The sequence below is a fragment of the Aplidium turbinatum genome, chromosome 18 (genome assembly GCF_918807975.1).
Source record: "Aplidium turbinatum chromosome 18, kaAplTurb1.1, whole genome shotgun sequence".
Classification (NCBI taxonomy): Eukaryota; Metazoa; Chordata; class Ascidiacea; order Aplousobranchia; family Polyclinidae; genus Aplidium; species Aplidium turbinatum.
In genome coordinates this window covers 10,844,013-10,868,247 of record NC_137489.1, presented here as the reverse complement: position 1 = coordinate 10,868,247, position 24,235 = coordinate 10,844,013, and the positions used below count along the sequence as shown (strand labels likewise).

At 35.7% G+C, this 24,235-nt stretch overlaps 1 protein-coding gene across 3 annotated transcripts; it reads right to left on the bottom strand.

The window, feature by feature from the left end:
* Positions 1–798: 798 nt before the first annotated feature.
* On the bottom strand, positions 799–23,387 carry LOC145787866 (uncharacterized). 3 transcript variants are annotated; one of them, XM_082599701.1, is made up of 22 exons: positions 23,142–23,387; positions 22,421–22,447; positions 21,329–21,397; positions 20,132–20,191; positions 19,276–19,326; positions 19,035–19,058; positions 18,624–18,686; positions 18,410–18,442; positions 17,009–17,089; positions 16,499–16,534; positions 15,348–15,410; positions 15,217–15,261; positions 14,694–14,801; positions 13,307–13,351; positions 8,078–8,146; positions 7,371–7,424; positions 6,908–6,970; positions 6,013–6,039; positions 5,519–5,569; positions 4,897–4,929; positions 2,937–3,026; positions 799–2,315 (listed from the first exon to the last, which is right to left on the bottom strand). In XM_082599701.1, exons 2-22 carry the CDS (start codon positions 22,421–22,423, stop codon positions 2,166–2,168), a joined length of 1,218 nt encoding a protein of 405 aa, XP_082455827.1. In that variant the 5' UTR covers positions 22,424–22,447; positions 23,142–23,387; the 3' UTR covers positions 799–2,165. The 3 variants fall into 3 exon arrangements, with proteins under 3 accessions (XP_082455827.1, XP_082455830.1, XP_082455828.1); XM_082599704.1 differs by lacking the exon at positions 6,908–6,970; XM_082599702.1 differs by lacking the exon at positions 13,307–13,351.
* Between the last annotated feature and the right edge of the window lie 848 nt (positions 23,388–24,235).

Sequence of the window (24,235 nt, the reverse complement as noted above, 5' to 3'; positions counted from 1 at the left end):
TATTCTTGACGAAGTACATTGGCAATTGACCATGGCAAGGTGTGGTCAGTTTCGTCAAGCGCATCACTGAAATGATAAGTCAACCGGAACCCCCTTCCATATTTTGCATTTTTGCAAACCGTTTTCGACATGTGGAAAAAATGTGTTTGAGCGGTTTTTTGATTTGCTGATTTGAAAGTTAGTGTAAACATTAACTGACAGCTGTTTTATACCCTGATAAATGCGATATATTTTAATAGTTTTTAAAGAATAAAAATACAACAGAAACATACTCCTTTTTTTCGATACCTGAATATACCTTTAACCTTATGAAGATGCAAATTGCACTGCTAAATGAAATGTAGTTATTAGTGCCACCACGATGGACATCTATTCTTAAGCAATTCATCTTTAATATGTTAGAGTTAGACTGTAATACAAATAACCAGAATCGAAAAAACTCATTATGCCTATATAGGCTACTGGTGGAAACTACACCAGCACCTCCAAAAACTACAAACTTTATAATGTAGCAGTGCAAATGTTCAAATAATTGAATAATCGCTTTGTGTTATATTGTTTTTGCGCTTTATGTCTGGCGATTAAAGACTTGGATTGAGTAGGTATCAAGAGAAAGCAAGGAATGTCCATTTCTGTGTGACCACCTTTAAATTCTAGGTGTCTTCCAAAAACAAAGACGTGCTCCCAATAGGCCTAAACATCGAGAAGCTCCATGCATCTAAACAAGATCACTTTTTCATGCATAAAGAACGAAGCCTAAACTTATCAGTAGGCCTATATAATGACACATTCTGAAATCTTTCGTAGGACAATTTATTTGCAAATGTGCTCATGTCAAAAAAATACTGTAGAAGCAAATGAAGATGTTGGTAAAAGGCAATCTGTGTAAGACACTGACTAAAACTATTCGAAAAGTGAATAACATCTTTGGAGCATCTTTCTCGAAAACAAAAAGTATAATACTTGGCAACTACACTTGCACAAAAACATTGTAAAAAATAGAGAAGCATATCACAACAGAAACTACACAGACAGCCTAAGCGTATGGAGAAAAATTCGTGCACATACAACGCCTACTCTGCAGTCTTGCAAACATAAAAGTGTTTGGAACATCATGATTGCCAAAATCACTTGACGTTTAACACTAAACAAAATGGCCCATTTTTAGGACATATTCCAATCCGATGTTAAAAATGAATTATTCTACCCGGAGAAATTGTGTTCAACTTATCTTCATGTGAACACACGTTTATATTTTTTGCAACTATGAGAGCTAAAAGGTTCCATGCAACTGTGAAATGGAACAAAAGTTGTATGTGGCCTAACTTTGTCACTTAAATTAAGTTAGTTTGTTTCAAAGGTGGCGTTGACGACGCTTTTGCAAAGCTTAATTGATAAAGTAAATGCAGCGGAAGATGTTTATGTTACACTTGCACGAGAAGCAAATTCCAGACGTTCGTCATGAGCAGGCTACCTACGTTTTTATTAAAGGCACAACATTATGGACACCAGAATTTAAAATTGTTGAATATCCTGTCCAATGCTTTTGTCATCTAAAGAATTAGCGAACAACAGTGCGCATTGTACAAAAACCATTCTTTTCTTTGCAAAATTTTTCAAGAAAACCGCCGTATGAGGCTACGCGGCTTTCTCTGCAATTTCAAGTCACTTCGGCGGAGCATTGTTGCAGCCACCTACACTCTTGGTAAATGGATCAATTTGACCTACACGAATAGGCCTGACCATCTTAAATCTTTATAGCAAGCGTTCTTTATTTATTTAAATTATTTGAAGATAATTATTTGAAGATATAATTATTTGAAGATATCTTTATGTAGGCTTCTGTGAACATAGAATCAATTTAACATAAGCCTATGTTTAGAAAAATAGGATTGTGCTTAGAATATCATTTTAGCTGGTAAAAAAGATTGAAAGTTCTGATATATCGTAGCCTTTACTTAGTTCAGGGGCTAGACTACAGCAAGTGGTGATAAACCCTAAATCGTGGTGCATTTCCACCATAGGTTCACGTTCACCATCAGTTCATTGTATTTTGAAATATATCTCGCAGTTTACCCTTTCTAGTTTTTTCGGCAACCCTATATCATCATTATAAGCTGCGTCACTCAAGAAGGCTCTCAAAACTCATCTTGCTAAATTTGTTTTTATTCGGTTGGGCTTTTTTCCTCTTCATTTATTGGAGTTGCGGTTCTTTTATGGTTACATTTTCGGTATCTACACATCCCTCTCATCCTGCTATGGAAGCGTCGCATCACTCTTCTCCAACATCCCTGAGCAGGGAGTCCATCATCACCCTAAAACATCGATAACATTTTAATTTTGTCAGTAACGTATGAAGGATAAAAAGAGCCACAGCAAGCGATATACTATAGCAGGTGAATAAAACGGGAAGTGTAGTATAATAACTTGAAGGGTTTAAAACGTGCTTGAATATTTGTGACATGGAACTGTGTAGTACCTGCGTCTTACATGTCTACAACCAGCACTGTTACAATCTATAGTATGCTAGTATGCTTAAATGCTATTTAAGAACGAGTACAGGAATAAACATGACTTCAGCAACTGAACATGAAGTTTTTGTCAAAATGACAAAACACTTCAAAACGTGTTTGATTTAATTTGCAATCAGTAACCTACAAATTGACACTTTGCAGAAGTTAAACACCAAATGCAGGAGTGTCACTTTAGTCTTAGAAGAAACTCAAACATCAACGTTGTTGCTTTCAGCTATTTCAGGCTGCATAGTCCCCACCACGACCCAAACATACTTCTATAAAGGTAAAGCATGATTGCCTATTTGAGTGACTACTGCATTGGGAAGGGGGTGATATAGGAACCATTGACAAGTCCTGTTTTATTTTAGATTGATGGAAGATGTGTATGACTTCTTGTCTGTATACAGAAATTTGACTCACCAGGGGGCAAGGCGCGTCTATTCCAGGGATTCCCCTTAAACCCCGTGGACCTTTAAATCCTCTTTTTCCTTTTTTTCCTCTTTTTCCCATCTAAATAGTTAATAAAAAGGGTTAGCAAAACTCGACTATGATAATAGATCAGTTTGCACTACCAAGTGGCAAATTCTTCCAACATATATCGTAAATTACAAGTGCAGCACAGAAAAAGCGCTATGCAATCTGCCATACCAGATAACAGGATGTCAGAATGTCAAGTGCTTAATACGAAACAAATTATCAACATAGCAGTCGTGAGAATAAATTGAGCCGGTAGCAACAGGCGCCACAAATCCCTCAAACATGACATCTTTATGCAAGCCCATAATATCACAATAGGACTCCAAAACACAAGCGGTGGCTTCTTTGTTTCCGGAACCACTAAGAAACTCTGGGCTCTTCAAATCATTCCGAGTTTGGGATCAAATAGACCCCTTGGATCCTCTGTCAAAGTTTCTGGTTATCAAAAATTATCAATTGAGGAACAAGAAAAAGTTGTAAAATATTTGGCCTATCTTATTTATATAGCACATCAATTGAAAAAAACTGTTGCGTACAGATTATGTTGGTTTCAGGCAAATTTCTTTGCTGAAATAATGGTACGTTTTAATATTCTTCATCTTATTTAGATTGTCGGACTCGAAAGTACATCACTTGCAACAAAAAGTTCTAAAAAGGTTCATTTTTGTTACGTTTGAGTCTTCGCTACAAGTCGGCAGTGACGACATTGTGGCTTTGTGACCCGGTGACTTTTCAAAGTCATATAGAACTGATCAATTGTTTTCTATTGACCTAAAATTTGCTTATGAAAATTCTTAGTAGTTATTCAAAATAAACAAACGTTTAACATAAAATTGATGTCAATATGTAAAGCGAACTGAACTTTCAAATTTGATGATTTTCGAGCGACTGCAATACATTTAGGTAAAATACTTATAGTTTTTTTTTTAGTTTTTTTTAATGTGTTTGACAGATCAAGTTGCACACTGTTGTTGAGCGAACAAATAAAATAGCGAAAGTAGTGGGTATAGAAAAACTTTTTGGGGTGCACCAGAGTTTCGAAGAAAAAGAAAAAATCTAAAAGAAATAGACAATGCAAAAGTTGAGGGCCGTAAAACCAGATGGTTAAAATAAAGGAAGCCAGTTTTGGCAAACTTATCTTGTTATGGCCTCGTTTTGCATTATTTTTGGTCCATTAATATTTTTTGGAATTAATTTTAGCATTTAATGAACATTATAAATAAAAATTAGCTTTCTGTGGAAGTTACAGCTACAAGGTTTGGCATAAAGTTTGAGTTAAGATTCTAATTGCTTTTTATGGTCACAGAAGAATTTCAATAACTGTTTTTTTAAGAAGTTTTGTATGCTCGTGTATACACATATAGGCCTAGTCTTTCAATAAAATTTTAAAAACTTACCAGGTGTAATCCTACCCTCCCTTATAATGTTCGAGGCGTAGCCTATTTCCTTCAAAAATCTATTAATACTGGAGTGGGTTAATTAACCGTCTACAAGATGAATAAAAAATGTGTTTATTCCAGAATATTGCATAATTTTCCTTGTGTTTGAGAAAAAATGAGAAACTTTATACATTTAATATCTACTGCTCAAAACACATGTGTCCTATAAACTTATGTAATTAGTTAAGTTCATGACATTTTTTGCTCATGCAAACCGAGCGAAAACAATTTACAAAAACATTAACATTTTACATGTTTTTTTTAGTTTTTTTTAAGGATAAGGACACGTTGTCCAAGTGGATCCGCTGCAATACCAGAATTTCAATTGTCAATATATAATCGAGCCATCTAACTCGTCGGCGTGAAATATCACACAAGTTAGACAGTACAAGATTTAGAAAATAAATGGAAAACAAATGCAACGTTTAAAGATGAGTGTAGGCTTATGACTTCGATGAACATACCTTTCCTGGTTCTCCTTTGTCACCTTTTGGACCCTAAAAATAAGCAAGAGTCAAAGATTCTGTAAAGTGGGAGTACAGGGCTATATTTAATTTACAGACGTCGATGTCAAGATAAGTAGGAATAGACTACTCGTGTGTGGCCTTCTAGACTCATCAGCACCATTGTTCAGCGCTCATCAGCACCAACTTTGAGTATGTTTACTGTAGTGTACTTGCAGTACTTGGTAAAATGAGGTGACAGTCCCTGCGCAACGGCGTCTTGATAATGCTGGTAGCCTACTCACTGGTGCAACTTTATGTACAAACGCTTATTGCAAATGCATAGATTTGTCTTTCTATTACTAGCATCCAGCCTGCTACGACACGACATAACTCGTTGTTGTTGACAGCCCCCCCCCCCCCCTCAAAAAAATAAGACGTTAGAAAAACACTTCTGCTAATGTGTTGACGACGTTTCTGATGAATAACCTTCATTCATTGAACATAATTTATCGTATCACTTATTTGTTAAAGAAAAATACTTGTTAAACAGATATGATTAATAACTTTGAAAACCTTGAAAACCGGATTCTTACAAAAGCTGACGATAACGACACAACTTAGAAAAAGCAACAAAACTTACTAGTCCGTTCACTCCAGGTTCTCCTTTTGCTCCAGCACTTCCAGAAAGACCCTGCAGCAGTAGAAAGTAAATAAAACTTTTTTGCTTAAATAGACTCCAGACGCTAGAGTAATATTGCTGTACACAATTAGTAGCTGTGTCAAATACAGAATTATTGCAAGCTGAAAATTATAAACGTAGACCTTAATACCACAATTTTGGCGTTACTTATAAAGGGTACAACACTACAAATTTTATTTTAACTAATTACTTCCACTAATTAAATACAGCACATTTCCTATCCTCCCCCGGGAAGCGCAGTCACACAGTCGTGTTAAAGAGGTGGTCGAAAAAGCATGATATTTCTAGCATGATATAGACAAAAGTATTCGAAACCGAAATGAGAATGATCACTTTATCGAGTAGTTGCCAACCGGGTTTTTACATCAATCAGCACTGCATCGACTTCTTATCCAGAATTGAAAGAAAAAACAACCTCAATAATTTTCACTTACCAATGGACCCATGTCACCTTTTTCTCCCTTAAAAATGAAACAAACAAAAAAAATAAATTAACGCAAAAGTTACATTTTATTAATAATTATTTAATCTGACTCACTTTGTTTGAAATATTACTACAATAATAAGTTATATTAACTAACACCAGGCTATACCCCATAACGTGTTTTTTTTAGTTATAGCTACTGTCAATAAAATGAAGTTCATGCATCATCATAAAATCAGGCCACCAAAGCACTAGGTTTAGTAGAAAAAAATGAGCTAGCCTACCACCCAGACGTTCATGCAACACGCATTTCTCCAAAGAATGTCTAATTTCTTAATTTTCATCATATTAAGATTTTTTTCCTTGCCAAGAACTCGAACTAAACCTATGCAGTGACGGCAGTCTCGAAGGAATCTTCTTAAGCTTTTTGTAAACTATTTTTTGGCATGAGGCTCTATTTGACGAAATAGCCGAAAAATTATATGAAGCACTCTGTTTTACCTCTTTGTTGTTTGAATACATAACCTATAGCCTATACGTAGTGTTTATTCGAAGAATAGGTACTTGTACTAGTAGGCCTACCTGGCCTACACGACGATAAAAGTTTACAACGAATAAAATAAACATTTTTCATGTGTCAAACAATCCAACAATATCGCATACAAGCGTCAATCGGATCAAGTTTATTTGGTTATTTACCCCAGTGCAGCAGCAGTAACATCCCGCCATCTCACACGTGCGGATTTGAGCTGCAGTGTATCACCGCTTTAAAACTATATTTAACTGCAAGCCTATTCTTTTGAATTTAACACCAGCACGATAGAAACTGATGCTAAATGTGATCGAAATCTGTTACAAAAATGAGTAACTTCCACCTTCACACCACCGATTGAGAAAAAATCTACCTTATCGCCCGGAATTCCATGTAAACCGGGATTTCCTGGGGATCCAGTTAACCCTGCAAATCCCTATTTAACCCAACCAAAAGTTAACAAGAATAACTTAATCCACTGAAACAATTAATACAGCCGGAGACTAAAATCAAGTCAAACGCGCAAGTTAAGAGTATAAAAATTTTACTCCTTCCACATGACGTTGGGGAACCACCTAAACTTTTCATTCCAGAATAGTCAAGATGCCTGCTTGGTTGAGATAAACTGAGAGAACAGCTGCGCTGTTTGGATTTATGTTGCCGCACTGTTGCATGACTCCGTTATAAAGTGAAATATAGGTTGTGAAATAAATAAGGGTTGTAAAATTAAAAATAGGACTGTAAATATGGGTTACAAAATAAAGAAATTGTTGGCCTTTGTAAAATACAGAACACCTTTTTCATCTAGCAGAACCAGCATGGTAAACATAGCTTACCGGTAATCCCATCGGTCCCGGTTCTCCACGTTCACCCATTTCTCCTCTTGCTCCCTAAAAATAATTTTAAAAAAGACCTTTTGTAATCATTAATCTCAAAATAAATTTTAATAATGTATATTGCTATTAATGGGCATGGCTGAGAAACAGCAATCAACAGTGATTTGGCTTTGCCCATCAGGGAATTGTGTATTACAATCCTGCCGTTGTTGAGAAGTAATAAAAAGAACAAACGAACAGTTTCGCATCAGAGTTTTGAAATTACTTTCATCTGGAACAAAGCAATTACGCCAATAGATGGCTTCAAATCATCAGTTTGTAATTAGTTTTTTGTCGTCCTTGAAAGTCGAAGATTTGAGCAATGAACAAAGCGCAGCGTTGAGGTCACTGCGTTTTATTAAATCAAAACAAGCAAAGAAGAGCATTTCGTACTAAAATCCAACATCATTCCCTGAAGGTTCAAGCGTGCCACAACGATATCAAAATTAAGATAAGGTTCACAACGTTTAGCTAGAAAACATAAATCGGATAGTTTAACCACTAGAATCTTTAACGTCATCCCATTTGTGCACAAAGCAATCCCATTTTTAAGCCAAATGCTTTTAACTGGCTCCAATCGTTCTCTGGCAGTATGCGTAACACATCGACATTTCTGATGATACTTAAAATGGTACAAAAAAATCGCACACCAAAAATGCCATACTTACATCACTGCCTGCAATTCCACGAGGTCCCATTGGTCCTACAGGTCCCACAGGTCCTGGTGGTCCACCAATCTGCGTGTGTATATCAAATAGTTTTTCTATATATTTTTTGAAAGTGAGACGAGAAGGGTTGAGAAACTGTTTGCGGCACAGGCCAGTTGCACATAAAAAAGTGCCGTAACGCCCTGTAACTTTCTGAAAAAAATCGAGAGTAGGCAGATCGCAATTAAGTGATTTTACAACGTTTCAAGACGTTTCGTCAATGAGATCATTGGCTAAAGTTTCTGCTTACTGAACACTGCCAGCATAACAGCCAAAATGATATCTCCCTCCAATGACATAGGCTTTATTTAAAGATAGAGATTTGACCATTTTTTTAAAATGATTTGAAACCTGTTTTTTTGTAACAATGAGGCAATTACAGGCATAATTTTCTATAAAATTGCACTTTTATTTCCTTAAAAAAGTCGGTTGTGTTTTTTAATATACAACTCGCTTTTGCAATACGATCAAATTGTAGAACTCGAAATAAACTAAAACATTATACTTAAACAGTAACATCAAATGTGTGTGGAAAATGCAGTGTTAAATTTACAGTGGTTTGGTTTTCACCAATCTGTTTCCTTCCAGCACGTCTGCTTTCATTGCTTTGTTATTATTTGGATAGTCGCAGAGAGTGGACATATCAATGTAAACAACTTTAACTTTAAAACTAAGAAAAAAAAATACAAAATAATAACTTAAGTTAAACAATGTTGCCAAAAGTTCAACAAAATAGCAAAGTTTCTGGTTATTGTTGAACGTGTTAAGCTTTGGTGATCGTCTCATCACAGATTAGTATAATTTCTCACACCGATAGTCAACCTAGCCCCACTTTTGATTTGAGGTGAAAATATGTAGGACTGGTAAACTACTCTACACATCGTCACCAAAAACCAGATTTTTTGAGAGAAAGTTGATCAAATTTATTGGTTTGTGATGAGGTTTATCAATAGCCTATGTTACAATGCACATTGCAGAGACGGCACAAACAATTCCAACTAAAAACAATGAAAACTATTAATACTACAAAAAGTGCTCAATGCCAAGCAAAAAGTCAAAGCAGAGCGAATTAAATCAAATATAGTTATTACTATCTGAAGCCTTTACAAATTGTTTCACCTAACAGATCATCAGAAGGTCTTATTCAAATAGAATAATAAACTAATAATAAAAATAAATAGAATAAAAAATAATAATATAATAATTCTATTTGAATAAGACCTTCTGATGATCCGTTAGGTGAAACAATTTGTAAAGAATTCCAACTATATATTTAGAAAGTGAAGTAAATGAATATAATACAAGGAAAACATTTATTTTATAGCACTTTAAAGCTCAATAGATTACTACTACATGTGTTGATGCATACTACGATTGATTAATTATTATTAGCACATCCATCACAGAAAAACATATTGTTCAGAAAGAAGAGGTCAATGCTTCGATATAAACAGAGACTAAAGACAGTTGGTGATCGAATACCAAACCATATGAAATATATTTTTTACTCTAATTTGTTATTTTTCACTGCACCTTAAATTTCACCAAACAAACTGTAGTGCCGGATATCTTATAAATGTTTGAAAAAATTTGAAATATTTTTTTAGTTAACCGTAGCCCAGGAGTTCTTAACCGGGGGTAAATTTACCCCCTGGGGGTAAATTTCACCTACCAAGGGGGTAAATTTACTGAGTCATAAATTAAAGCAAACTTCATTTTTCCAGTTATCAGAACAAAACACTCTGTTCTCCTTTATCACACCGAAGTTCAGTGGCCCTCTGGGGGTTTTGTTTTGTGTCGAGTTTTCGAACTACACTACATGGTGAAATCAAGATTTTTCTTCGAGAATGCAGATTCCCATTGAGTAAGCACTTTGGCGACAAAAAAATTATTGGTGCATTGGCTTACTTGACAGCCATTTTTTCAAGTTTGAACCAGCTCAATATGCAAATGCAAGGAAAAAGTGTTACCATTATAGATGCACATAATAAAATTCAGGGCTTTCAGACAAAATTAGATCTGTGGAGCAGAAGAGTTCAAAAAGGAATTTACGCAAATTTTCCAACATTTGCTGATTGGAAAGTCAGTATAGAAGTCACAACGAGATTTCTGACCTCAAAGTCGAAATATGCCAGCACCTTGCCGCCTTAAAAAAGAACTTTAACGGTTACTTCGAAGGTGAAACTTTTAACAGTCCTACAGCTCTTTGGATAACTCGTCCCTTCGAAGCCAAGTTAGAAAGTATTGCTGACCATGATCATTGCAAAGATGAATTGATTGATCTTCAATGTTCAACAACGCTTTGCTCCAAATTCTTATCGTGCAATGGTGACTTTTCCAAATTTTGGTGTGGATTAGTCGAAAAGTTTCCTACGCTGGCTAAGCGTGCATTTCAAGTTAGGCTATTATACCTTTTCCAACTACTCATCTGTGTGAAGCAGGGTTCTCTTCATTGTTGACTATTAAAACAAAATATCGATCTCGCTTAGTTCTCAAAGACGGCATGCGAGTAGCTCTTTCAACGACTGTTCCAAGAATCTCCAAAATTGTTCGTGGAAAGCAAGCACAAAAGTCTCACTGATTGAGTGTTGAAATTGCGTGTCAGTTAGAAAAAAACTTAAACATTCTTGTGTGCTTTTATCATAGTTATTTAGGACATTTGAGTAGACACTATTTTTCACAGGACCCCGTCAAGAACAATCGTGTCTTCGTCAAATAAACAGCTTGTTTTTGATATTTGCCAAGGTAAATCCAGACAAAAAAGGATGTTTTGTATTTCTTCGCATGGTTGACTGGACACGATGGCATCACAAGGGACACCAAAACGGTGGGGGTAAATTTTACTTTTTTCATTCGGCCAGGGGTAAACGAGACAAAAAAGGTTAAGAACCCCTGCCGTAGCCTATCTATTTTGCGCATTCAGTTCCTTGTAGCTTTTATTTTGAGGCTTTTTGCAAATTCAAAAAGCAACATACCAAAATTAAGTTAAGACCATTTTTATTCAAGACTTTGCATGAACGTACATTGATTAGTGTTGCATCATGAAAAACACATTTGCATTTCAGCTCAACATAACGCTTGCATCAAAAGTGCAAATCAAGTTTTAGCAAGAGTTATAACCATAATTGAAACTAAGCTCAAATTAAAATACAGCCCAACAAACAATTCATGATTTGAAAGTTTTTATTAAGGTAAGAAAACAATTCAGTATCATGAGGTGCAAGTTGGAAAGAGACTATACTCAGCCGTTTATACACGTCTGAAAATTAAAAATTCTGTTCATTAAAAAATACAGTAGAAGGTTTCTTTCATTGCAGTGTTATTTCTGTCTACTTCGTAGGCCTAAAGTGTTTCCAGCAACGCACAATTGCGGTACTGCGCTGTATAAAACATACATACTGTACATATATAAAACTATTTGGTCATGCAGCCTATTTAGAACTAATTTGCAAATGGTTTTAGTCAGCAATCAAATTCGGTTATTTTCATACATTATTATAAGCATAGTTATTAAGACAACATATAATCAGGCAAGGTTGTAGCTCCAAAAGCTTTTAGTCTTGTGAAGATCAAGATGCAATAACGAGCACGTGGTAAATTTATTAAACTTGCAATTCTAAAATAAAGAATTGTAAATGCAACGTCAATCAATCATCGTTATTACGTTTATTTCGAGCCACACAATTACCAAATAAAATTCTTTGTCAATTACACGATATTATTCCAACTAAATCAACAGCACATCAATGGTCAACCGCATCAGTGACCAACCTCGTATTTATTGCACTCAGAGGACTACACGATAAAAGAGTTAGTTTGATGGCCAAGGACAACAACTTCTTCAATGATGTTATGAAACGTAAAACGGCATTATTAAAAAACGCAGTTGCTGCTGTAAACTGCGGTCAGGTACACCGAAATGTTGCTTCGTGTGGTCATTTTGTGCTGCCGTTACTATCTTTATATTCTTTAGTTTTGTTATTTCATCTAAACTCTGGTGTTCCGCAAGGGGCAATTGAAGAGCTTTGTTCTAAAAGTACCTAAGTCACATTTTGCGAAAATCGAGTTGACTATTGTTAAGATATGCTTGCAGTCGCGTAAGTCCACCCGAGTAAAATTGGCGCTAGAAAAAGTGACTGAGTGCCTGTGTGACAGGTTGCTCTTTTGTTGCAATTTTGCTCGGGTGGACTTACGCGACTGCATGCATATCTTAACAATAGTCAACTCGATTTTCGCAAAATGTGACTTAGGTACTTTTAGAACTAAGCTCTTCAATTACAGAGACACCAAGTAATATAACAAGTGATAACATGAAGGAAAAGAAAAAAAACAAAGATTATAGGGCAGTAGTGAATAATACAAAAGATACAGTAGAAAACAATGGGAACGATTCTAAAACGACTGAAATGTAAAAAAAAAAGTTATCAAGCTGCTAAGAAAAACAAACGATACGTGAATTACGTTCTTTGGTAGGCCATACTTTAGTGTCTTAAACTTACAAAAACACGGTATAGTAGCTAGGTACGATTTTCATTTAACTGTAAGTTTAAAACATTTAAGAACGTAACGATGTTGCTAAATTTTCAATATCACAAACTCAAAAATATAGTTGATTAATGCAGTTTATTTTAATTTTGCATAAGAAGTTATAAAAATTGGTTTCAACATTTGACTGGATGTTGGCCTCTTAATTAATCATGCTGGTAGCAAGCTTCTCGGCAAATGTTATGTATGTGAACCAATATGATCACATATAAATCATTGATTTAAGCCAATACTGTTCAGCCGTTCAAGCGCAAGCACATAGCAAATGTCACTGTCACATACTTTGTAGCTTCATGTATGCAGTGTACTGTACAGTCATTGAAAGTCTTTTTTGTGGCAGGCAATTTTCGTTCCGAATGTTTTGGCAATTAATTTCTACTGAGTTGTCTGCGATACTTCCTGATAACAATTGTCTACAATTTGATAACAATTTATCTACTGTGCAATTTGCAGTGTTTTAGTGCAAGTTTACAGCAAGCAAAATCACCAATCTGATCATTGTGCACGCTTTCTATTGCATTTTATTAAAATTTCAAAGCTATTATTAAAGCCTCCATGCAACGTTAACTGTTGGCATTAGTAGATTATGCAAAACGCTACAATTGCAATTGCAAGCGAACTGACAAGCTGTTGGTATTTACGCACATAAACCGTCCCTTTGGTTGAGCTGGAAAGAGCACAAGAGCATTTCTGTTGCAAAATAAGCAATTGATTTAAGTTTGATAAATACAAAAATTCGCATTTGTTCAATTACAATTACACCGAATAAGCTGGAATTGGATCACGGCATCGACCTGTTATAGTCTAATGCTCTAATCCAGGGGTTCCCAACCTGTGGTACGCGTACCACTAGTGGTACGCGAAGGTTTTTCAGATGGTACACGGATAGATTCCGTTTTTTTCACAACTTTATATTTTGTTTATCTGATTTTGTTTACAAAATTTTTTTTTTTGAAGCTTATTCTTATTATCACGTAACTATTCCTGTTGTTTCGTATCATTACGATCTTCAAAATATAGGTCATGTCAATTGTCAACAAGGGCACAGTTGCTTTGAAAAGTCATACAACGCTGCGGGACAGTGGGCGTTAATTATGTCAAATGATTGCTCTTGATAGATATCATCTACTTTTTTGTAGCCTACAAATAGCGTTGAATAATGCTAGTTGTAAGCTAAAAACAGATCGGAATAAAATGTTTAATAACGGTTACAAGGAATGTTCTCTAATAAACTTCTGGCACAGTATGGCCTCTTCATATTCAACGCTAGCTTACTATGCTATTCCACCACTACTGATTTCCCTTCCTCGTGGGAATGCGAGCAGGGATTTTCAGTCATGATGAACATAAAGTCAAAAAATCGAAACCGACTAGATGCGCCCGGAAATGACTTTCGATGCGCTGTTGGCAAATTCACACCGCAAATCGACCAATTGGTGGACACTGGACAGTAAACAAAAACAAAAGTCTCATTAAATTTAGCTGTGGTGTTTTTTTAGTGTTATTTTAGTACGCCAATATTATTCTTCTGAATAAAATATGATTCGATCAAATTAGCTGTTCTGCAAGAAGTGGTACGCTTGGCAATACAGAGCGTTCAAGGGGTACGAGATCGTAAAAAGGTTGGGAACCTCTGCTCTAATCCAAGGTTATGTTCAGAATTTGAGCTTCACAGTTTGTATAGCACGTGGTGTAAGTAATTTAAACACCTAAAAATCAAGTTATAATGCAAATATAATTATAATGTTTAACCGCTACCGTATTTAAAGGCAATGTAGTCTACTTTTGGTCTTCAGTTTTTTCTGTAGGCCTACTGCTGGGCTAAAATTATTTGCCTAATTTAGTCAACAATTATAAAAACTACAACTCATTCGTTCCGCACAAATTTATGAGTTGCAAAACCACCCAAAAGCAATTAACATTGAGATGACGATGCTTTTGCTATCATAAATTTAAACTAATAACTTTTTCGTTTAAATACTTTTATACCAACGGTTTATGATACGTTCATATGACAAAGAGAAAATCGTACCATGCTTCCGTTTAACCCTGGAGCCCCCACAGCACCATTCTGTCCTGGATAGCCGGGTTTTCCTGGCACCCCTGATTCTCCTTTGTCTCCTGTTTGTCCTGGTTCACCCTGAGCATTAATTAACCCAAACAGTTCAACATTTCCGCACTAATTAACGAAACGATATGTTGGTTTTGCGTGCGAATGCAATCCGTTAGTTAAAAAGCGCATTAGACAACTTGTTCATTTCAAAACAGCCAAAACAGATAAAAAGAAGCAACTATATGATAAAACACGTTTTTTAATTGTAAAATTTTCATTTTTTTAATTCTTTTGTAATAAACTTGATTGTATATTGTTTACTTAGTATTTTTAGTTTCTGTTTAGTTTAAAACCCTTTTCGGCCTAACACTTCAAAACTAGATTGCTGAGTTCAGCATGTTCTAGTGATATCAAGAATCATTTTGTCTAGAATGAAGCAATGCTATGTTTGAAACGTTTATTCCTGAGTGAGAATTTTGTCATCAAACAATTCAAAACTCACCGTGGGTCCAACGAGGCCTTCTTCTCCCGAGATACCTTTCTCGCCCTGCAAAGAGTGAAAAATCATTAAACGCTGTTCAGTGGATACAACTTTGTATTTTAAGCAAACGATCGTAGGCTAGGCTTACATACCTTTGGTCCAGGTGCTCCAACCATTCCATCCAAACCATTAAACCCAATCTGTCCGCGATCACCCTGGGTATGACAAACATACAGATGAATTAACACTGATGAAAAATTGTAGCAAAAACGTTTACTGACGTTGAGAAGAAGTAAACCGTTTTAATACCATTTTAATCAAATTCCGGTTAATGGCTGTCGAAAGAGAAAAGAGAGAAAGTCAATCTTCGTACCAATCTCCAAGCACATTAAGTGTCCTATTAATGAACCGTCAAGTGCTTTCGATGGGAATCAAACTGATATCATTTGGAGTGCTTTTTTGTTTGTTTGTTTTTATCCTGCATTGCGGGAAAGCGGACTTGAGCGCTATGCATCGGTGTACGCCTTCCGACGTACACCTGACCCACGCTGCAGCCGACGACAATGTCTGTTTCCGGTTGTCTACTCTACTTACTGTATGACTTAAATTTGGTACTACCCATTACTCGAAATCGATCACTGGGTAGAGGCAATTATCGTAAAGTTTCTTGCCCAGAGAAACAACAGCAAGTGCGGGTGGCTGGAGTCGAACATGCAGACTCTCGACTGCGAGCCCAACGCGCTAACCACTCAGCCACTGCTGCCGACTGCGGGCCAAATTCCCTTCTGTGCCACGCAGTTGATACCAATGTTGATTTAGAAAAGTGTAAAGTAAAGATGTGGCATTATTACAAATGTATAGGCTAAGATGAAGTATCTATATTTGATGAAATTTTCGGTATTTTTCATTGTAGCATTTTTAAGTTTATTCGCGAAGGTCTAGCGAAGGAAAGCAATTGTCATATCAATGTATCTTTTATCGTAACATTTGCTATTTTTTTGATTATCAACGGGTTATTTTTATGGATTAGGTAGGAATCTAAGTGGCAACGTTAGTTTTGAACAGAAGGAGGTCTTGCGGGAGCCACCTCTACACTGAACCGCTAAAAATGTCACTCAATGTACTTATAAGTGTTAAAGACTTGTTGTGCAAGTTAAAACTACTCACGTAAAACGTTGACTTGTTTGCTTCTTTACAACAGTTAGCTTGCTCTGAAAGGTTTATCTACATGCCATTTTTAGATTTTGAGTAATGAAACACCTGCATTTTCTTATAAGCTTTTTCTAGTTACTACAATACTTACTTTTGGACCCGGGATGCCAGGCGCTCCATTTTCCCCCTAAAATTAATATTATAAAATTAAGTTGCAATGATGCATTCAAGCAAGACTTGAAAAAGAAAAATATATTAAATTTGCACATGAGATAAATCATTTTTTTCAACGACCTCGGTTAAACGGTATAAAGTTTCAAGTCTGAGATGATGCTCTACGTAGCAAACTGTGATAAAGTTTAAAAACCAAAACAATTTAATCGTGATATAAGTATAGATGCAACTTGTTCAATTTGAAACTATTTTCTAGTTTTGCTATGATCATACTTAATCGCGGAAGCAAACTTGGCAGTTCGGCCACTCCACTAGTGTGCAGTGACGAACATGTCAGAAAAAGGTATAAAACAATGACACATTTTTTAAAATTTAGAAGAAAAACTTTGCATGATAAAAAAGGAAAAATGAAAATTTGAAGCTACAAAAGATAAAGGAATGCTACAGGTTGACAAACATGAACAATGTAATTTATAACTTCTGTCACCTTTTCACCGTCTATTCCGGGCTGTCCAATTGGCCCAGGTGGACCTGGAGGACCTGGCAAACCTCTCGAATTCAAAGGACTCTGTAAAAACCGATTATTTGTTTCATTGCTTACTGAAATAAAATCATACAATAAGATCTTCCATTCGGATATATTTTAGTCATATTGAATTCGGGTTTATGCTATAGGAGTCCCAGAAGGTAGAAAGTGCTACTCAGTACGCGGAAAGACAAGAAAGCGAATTTCCATTCCACCTTAAAAGCTTGTCATCGAAATGTTTTAGCGACACAGCCTAGTGCTCTGGGTGTTTTATTATTGGTGTTTACTTGACTGCATAGCCGGGTGTTAAGAGCCCCAGTACGACACTCAAAATGGCGCCGGCTCGATATCGATCAAGAGCATGTAGCTGTGTTTTTGGTAGGTCACTTAAAGGCATGCCAGAAAGTGGACACAACGATTGGCTTCCTTGCCTTCTCGTCTACTTAATCTAATCATTAATTACCGGGCACCAGCCTGGATACGACAAAAAATTAACAATATTAAGTACCGGTAACAATAATGTCCTTTTATATATAAATTAGAAACATTGAACGATTTGGAACAATTTTAAAGTTTCAAACTCTAGTTTTTAACCACCAATCAAAATAATATGTTCCAAAAATTAGTACAATCCTGTTACTAGAGTAAAATACATTCAACTACAGCATACACAAATGGTACCACAATCACATTCAACATTTTAAAATGGAAATGCTCTATTCAACACAAGAGAAAAATCAAACAAATCAAAACAACAACAACAAGCACATTATTTTTGTATTGGCAGGTTAGCATGCTAGTCTGTGTCAAAACTCGATTTAGCAAATACGTTAATTGGCTGTACACATCAAAACCTAGTGAGTGTTTTTTAACACACAATTTTGACTTAAGTCAACGAACAAGTCACGTAAACGCTCAATACCGAATGAAATGTGTTGCTAACACCAGCTAGATTGCTCCCAGATTGTGGAAGTAGAGATTTATCCCTCCTCTGATGAAATATGTAAGTTGCTTAAACTCTTTTAAGTGAAACAGTATTAGCCACAATGAAAGTAAAATTGGTCCCATACTTGATTCCAAGTGTAGGGGATGAGAAGATAAGGTTCTCATTGTACTAAACTTTCGGCACTAGCGAGAGTAGGGTGGCCAGTTCCTTTCTCTCGGCCGCATTTCTTTCAGCAATTATGCCCACCCAATTTACTACACCCTAGGTAGAGGAAAGCGGAGTTTTTAACAACCAGCTTAAGCCCGGAGTCGAACCAGGTTTGCATTATTGGAAAGCCAACGCCTTAACACATTAAACGACGGACTCGGTTTGAAAAATTGAATAAAGATCTTATAATAAAGATTAAAGCATCGTACCGCGTGGTCAAAGAATGCTCTTCCTGGCTCACCCTGAAAATAACGAATACAATGAAATATTAGATTTCAAGTCCAAATATTTGTAAATTTCTTTGCTTGAGCCTACTTTGTTGCTTCTGCAATTAGCGTTTTATTTAATATGCAAAGCATGAGCCAATATGTCAATTTTTCACATTAAGAAGCTTATGAAAGAAAACAAATTAAAAGAAATAACCTTTGGACCAGGTGACCCAGTCAGTCCAGGAAGTCCAGGGAAACCTTGATCACCTTTGTCGCCCTATAAACATATTATTAATACATTTTATATATTATTATATATATTAATAAAAGATGTCAAAAGCATATACAACAACACCAAACTGATATGCTTCAGCCTACTATCAACATCAAAAGCAGTTGCAAGATAAAAAACAAAAATACAGACATTCTATCTTTACAGCTGTGTTTAATATAACGTTTGGAAATGTGATTAACTTCTAAATTTTTATAGAAACTAACCAATCCTTACTACGTTTAGCAGTCAACCGGCTAAAAATACAACATGTTTTTCTGATTTTGTTAAAGTGAAAATGACCAAACGAATGTTCCAAAGCAATTTTCTAAATTATATTTGAATTCTACTTACCTTGGGACCTGGTACACCTGGGGCCTAAATACACAAAAATAAATAGATAAATGAGACACAATAAAGCAATTCTCCATTCAATAACTCTTCCTTTGGTTCTTCAGTTAAAGTAATTCAAAAGACCAAAAGAATTTTTGTACTATAATAGTTTCGGTTCAATTAGTGCTTCCAAAATGAAAATAGTTTTTATGCAACTACCAATTATGGCCACAGAAATGGTAAAAAACGTAAAGCCACATACGCTTTCTCCTGGCGGTCCAGGTGGACCAGGCGGACCGTGTTTGCACTGCACCTGTACGAATAAGAAGAAAGAACATATTATTGTTGTCAACCAAAAAAAGAATGCAGTTTTGCAATTCGTTGCTTTGCTAGAAGCTAATGCTAATTTATACACGCCGTTTAACCTTATTGTTGTTAGGGTGTGCATTTCCATTTACTCTCTCCATGGCCTCCACTTATGTTCTTTTAACGAAAAATTTCGGGTAAGTGATTCAAAATTTAATTAGCGACCTGGGTTAAAGAAACTTTCAGGTAAAATATTTCGTTCTAAGTAAAAACAAGTTATAAGAGACATTTAGTGGTTATTTTTAAAAATCCGTAGTTATGTTGCTCTACTTTGGATAATTTTTAAGCAAATATATGCTACACAGTAGCTCTCATTTTATAGAATTTGGTTTAGTATTAATTACCAACCAGTTTCAAATAAGAGATTCAGAAAACTCTTCCAGAAAAGAAAACATATAGCCTATAGTTAGTATAGTACTTTTAGAATAGAATATAAAATTGGTCAAAAAACTAAATTATTGATGGAAATGCTGACGTCACTATGGTTTTCTAACGTGTATTTTATTTTTAGAAACTAAGTGAATCATAGAGGTAGGCCATGCAAAATTACAGGGCTCTAGAGTATTTTCTTTGAAAGTTAGCTTTGCTAGTACTTTTGTCTTTCTCAAACTTGACATAATACGTAAAAAAAAAAACTGGTATAGGTTTAAGTCATCGGACAAAAAACTTAACCCTTTGTAACAGGCAGACTATACGATATTATTTGCATTGTGTGGTGGTGAAATAAAATCCTAAACGGAAATGAAACTCACCGAATCCGTTTTTTCTTTCAGAAGAGTCTGTTGTATGATTTTACTCTTCGGAAGTCCGAGCTAAAAAATACATTTAAGTTAAGATCTAAGCAAATTCAAAATTTGACCGTTGCTTTTTGAATTGTGACATAAATACAAGTTAAATATAATGAATGAAAACAACGAACGACTGAATGCTTTTATTGTTTGTTGTGTTTTGCTAATCAACTGATAGTGCATGCCCGTTGCTTAGAATATGCTCGATAACTGAATACGTATTCATTCAGCAAACAAAAAGCAAGTAAAACCGATCGTGTTATTCACTTTGGAATATGTCGTCAAGCGTCTTGCATAAGCCAACCGTGACCCGCGATGGAAGTCAAACCAATACTCTTGTGATTTTGTGAATGCTTGGAAGACGTTCTTACTCCTTACCATTGGGTTGCGAGTATGAAAGCTGTTTCAATGTCAGATTTCATAATGCCAATGGCCCTAAACTACGGGATTTCTCTCGGCTACATTTCCTGTACCAATTTTGCCTACCCAATTTATTACACCCTAAGTAAAAATGAGCGGCGTTTTCAACACCCAGCTTAAGCCGAGAACCGAATCACGTTTGCTTATTCAGAAAGCCAACGTTTTATCCGTTGCTTCATTCCATTGCCAAAGGGTACTAATTATAAACATTACAAATTTTATTTTAACTAACGACTTCTACTAATTAAATACAGCACATCCCGTATCCACCCACGGGACTGGGACCAAAATAAAATACAATTAAATGCAGCACATCCCCTATCCATCCCCGAGATCAAAATACATACTTTTTTACACAGGTTTGCGTACTGAAGCTTGTTTGTTTGACGTTTTGGAAATTGGTCCCTGCACTTGCAGGAAACGCAATTTTCTTTGAAAATATGAAACAAGTTCGACGGGCTTGTTGATTAATTATTTATTTTCTTTTGTTAGCCTATTTTGATAAATCAGACAAAGTACAAAGAACGACGTTTTTTACACAACACACTGTTGAAGTTTTGTTTTTTCAGAAACAACCATCTTTTTCTTACTGCATCATTTTGAACTTAGCTCGCTCTTATAGGAATGTAATCCGACGTCAAACATACGCAGAATGAGTGGATGAAAAACGAACCAATTCATGTATTGGAAACGATTGATTTTCTTTTTAATTATAAAGTCATACAACTGGCTACTACCAACCACTGATGGAGAGTATCCGAATCCAGGTTCGCCTTTGTTTCCCTTGAGTCCAGGAAGTCCAGGAAAACCCTGATGCAATTATTTTGTTTATAAATTTTTCAACTTTTGTACACCATTGTTAGGCTATACCGAGTAGCCTACTGTGCTTCAATAGGTGTTTGTGCCAGTACGTTAAACTGTTTAGTTCAGTTCAGTTGTTTTTATTTCTGACCATCATATCAAAACAATACACGTCAGCATAGCAAAGGTCGAGAAAAAGGTAGAAGCGACAAAACGCGAACGTTAAAACGTGCTTGAGACCGAAGTAAGTTATTGAGTTGAAAGAAATTTGGCACGGTCGCAACACCTTCAGAAAAATTTAAGATATAAAGGGAAAATAAAAAAAAGAAAATGTTACAAAAACAACATATATTTAGGCTATAGCTTTATTAGCCCACATAGCTTTAGCTGATATATTTAAGATTTGTATGGACAGTTGCTATGAAGATCGGCCATGGTGCGTTATCAAGAGTGCTGATGGTCATAAGGGGAACACGTCTTGATGCGTTTAGCTCATAGCAAAGAAGAGCAAGGCAGGCAAAGAAAACCCCACAAAGAAATCCTACCACGGGCAAAGCCATTTCAAGCGCAACGCACCATAGGCCTTGCACGACTCACAAAATAGATAGGCTATAACTTGACGAAATGAAAACAATGACAAAAACAAATAAAACAAACTAGCAAAAACAACATCATCATCTTGCGGAAATTTAATTATACCCAGGGAAGTTATGTCTTGAAGATATCAAGCGTGCTTTGATAAAATGGCCTTAAGGAAACCAGTTTGTCATACTTTTGATACAAACACTGTACGTTTAACGCAATATAACTAGGATTAAAAGGCCTAGTTTTTAATTTACTTTACTAGTGCAAAGTGGCCGCCTTGCCTCAGATAATTAGGCCTACTATTGAAACTTCCCAAGACGGTAACACTATAATTCAGGAACAACCACAGGGAAATTCAATTGCATTGTGTTGTGGAGACATAAAACAAACTTGCTATAGCTTGAGTCAAAAATAACAACAATATTTGCAACACGCTTTAATACTTACCATTTCACCTTTGACTCCTGGTATGCCCTGAAGAATTAAAAAATATTTTCAATTTTCAGATAAGAAAAATTGCTTCCTCTTCTACAAGTCTTTTATATACAGTAGGCTACACAAGTACACATCACAAACTTTGTCAATTACTTTTTTTTTCATAAATAAAACCTTCAGGAAAGTTATAGGCAATTTCCGGTCCTTGACATTTCAGTCAAGTTTCATCTAGACAACCATCATTGATTTGAAATTTTCGGAACAATCCATGGGTTGTGTACTTATAAAGAAAAGTTGCACAGCAATATTCTAGCCCCAAAAATGATACTTTTAACACAAAAACGATACATCATATTTTACGTGGTACGTTAGTATTTGTCATAACAGTATTTATACGCTGTGTCAGCCAGTTTTAACATTTTAATTGCAAACCACACACAAACAGTAGTTAAGGTTTCAAACATATACGGCTTCGATAATTAAAAAAAAAGTTGCATCCAAAAAGTGTCTGCTCTCCTTAAATCTGTTTGGATGCGTCACTGGGTTCAAAGACATTCAAACCTAAAAGTGCTGTTGAAAAGTCGTCAGTTTCGGCTCGTTTCAGCGGTAAGTTATTATACAATACTGCAAGCGATTGTTCGAACTTTTACATTACTTAAACTTGAAAGTTATAGACATCTTGCAATGCTTGTCAAGTGAAAAATAAATTTGCACGCAATTTATGCTTTCTTACCGGCAATCCATCTAGTCCAGGAAATCCCTAAAACAAAAATAAAATTAAAAAAATGATGATCAATGTTCATATTCAATTTTCTTATTGAGCATTGGAATATTGCACCTTAGTCGAAGCTTAGTATTTGTAGTCCGGCATCAAACTGCAACCGAAGCCGTTGAGAGAAAATTTTGGCATCAGTGCTAATGAGCGGGCCGGGACTTCCAAAAAAGACACCTCTCGTAAAAAAACAAGACATTACTTCTGAGAAGAAATCCACCATTGGTACCGGGTCCAAACTGTCCTCTCAACGGCCCTGTTTATGCAAATTAGTCTGTTTTAATAAGAACAAGACAAAAGTACAACTTTTCATGGACCAGTGCGCTAAGTTGATTTGCACAGAAAACAAATAGGCTAGGTTATGCGAGTTAAATGAGTATTTTTAGTATACTGAATGGTTTGGTCGGTTGGTTTTTGAATCTTTATTCTCGGACTGAGACTGACAAAGCCTTGATCTGTTCAATATTTTGAAAATAGTCAAGAAAAGTTTGCAGTAGGTTTATTTTGAATCTTCTATCACCAAAATTAGCACATTAGTCGTTTATTTTCTCCGTTGTAGAATGCCTTCAGGCTTTTAGACGGTAAAACAGCAGTGTATTTTGCACACAAGATTAAGGCATGAAATGGTGTGCCATCTGTAAACCAAAATCCGTTTTTGAGTAATTCGTTTTGAAATTGCGAGCAAGAAGAACAAAATAGATTTTTATCAGTGACAATTATGTGTTACCTTTGAGCCTCATAACTTTTATGTGTCGCTAGCACTCTGCTTTTACGTGTCAGCTGATGTGGTGTCAGATAAACAAATTAATCCGTCTATAGGTAACAGTAGGCCATTTGGCTACCCATGGTTGATAAACGAATTTTTGTATTTTTGTTTTAGACAGTTACTGTATGGTTGTGTAAAGCTGACGCAAATGTATTTAGACTTTCTGTTTTTCGGTTATAGTAGAACGATAACAACAGTTAAGTGACGTCACTTTATGACAAAGACAATATTATAAAATTCACAAAATGTGTTTGGTTTTTCAAAGTGTGTGGATCAGCATGGTCCAACT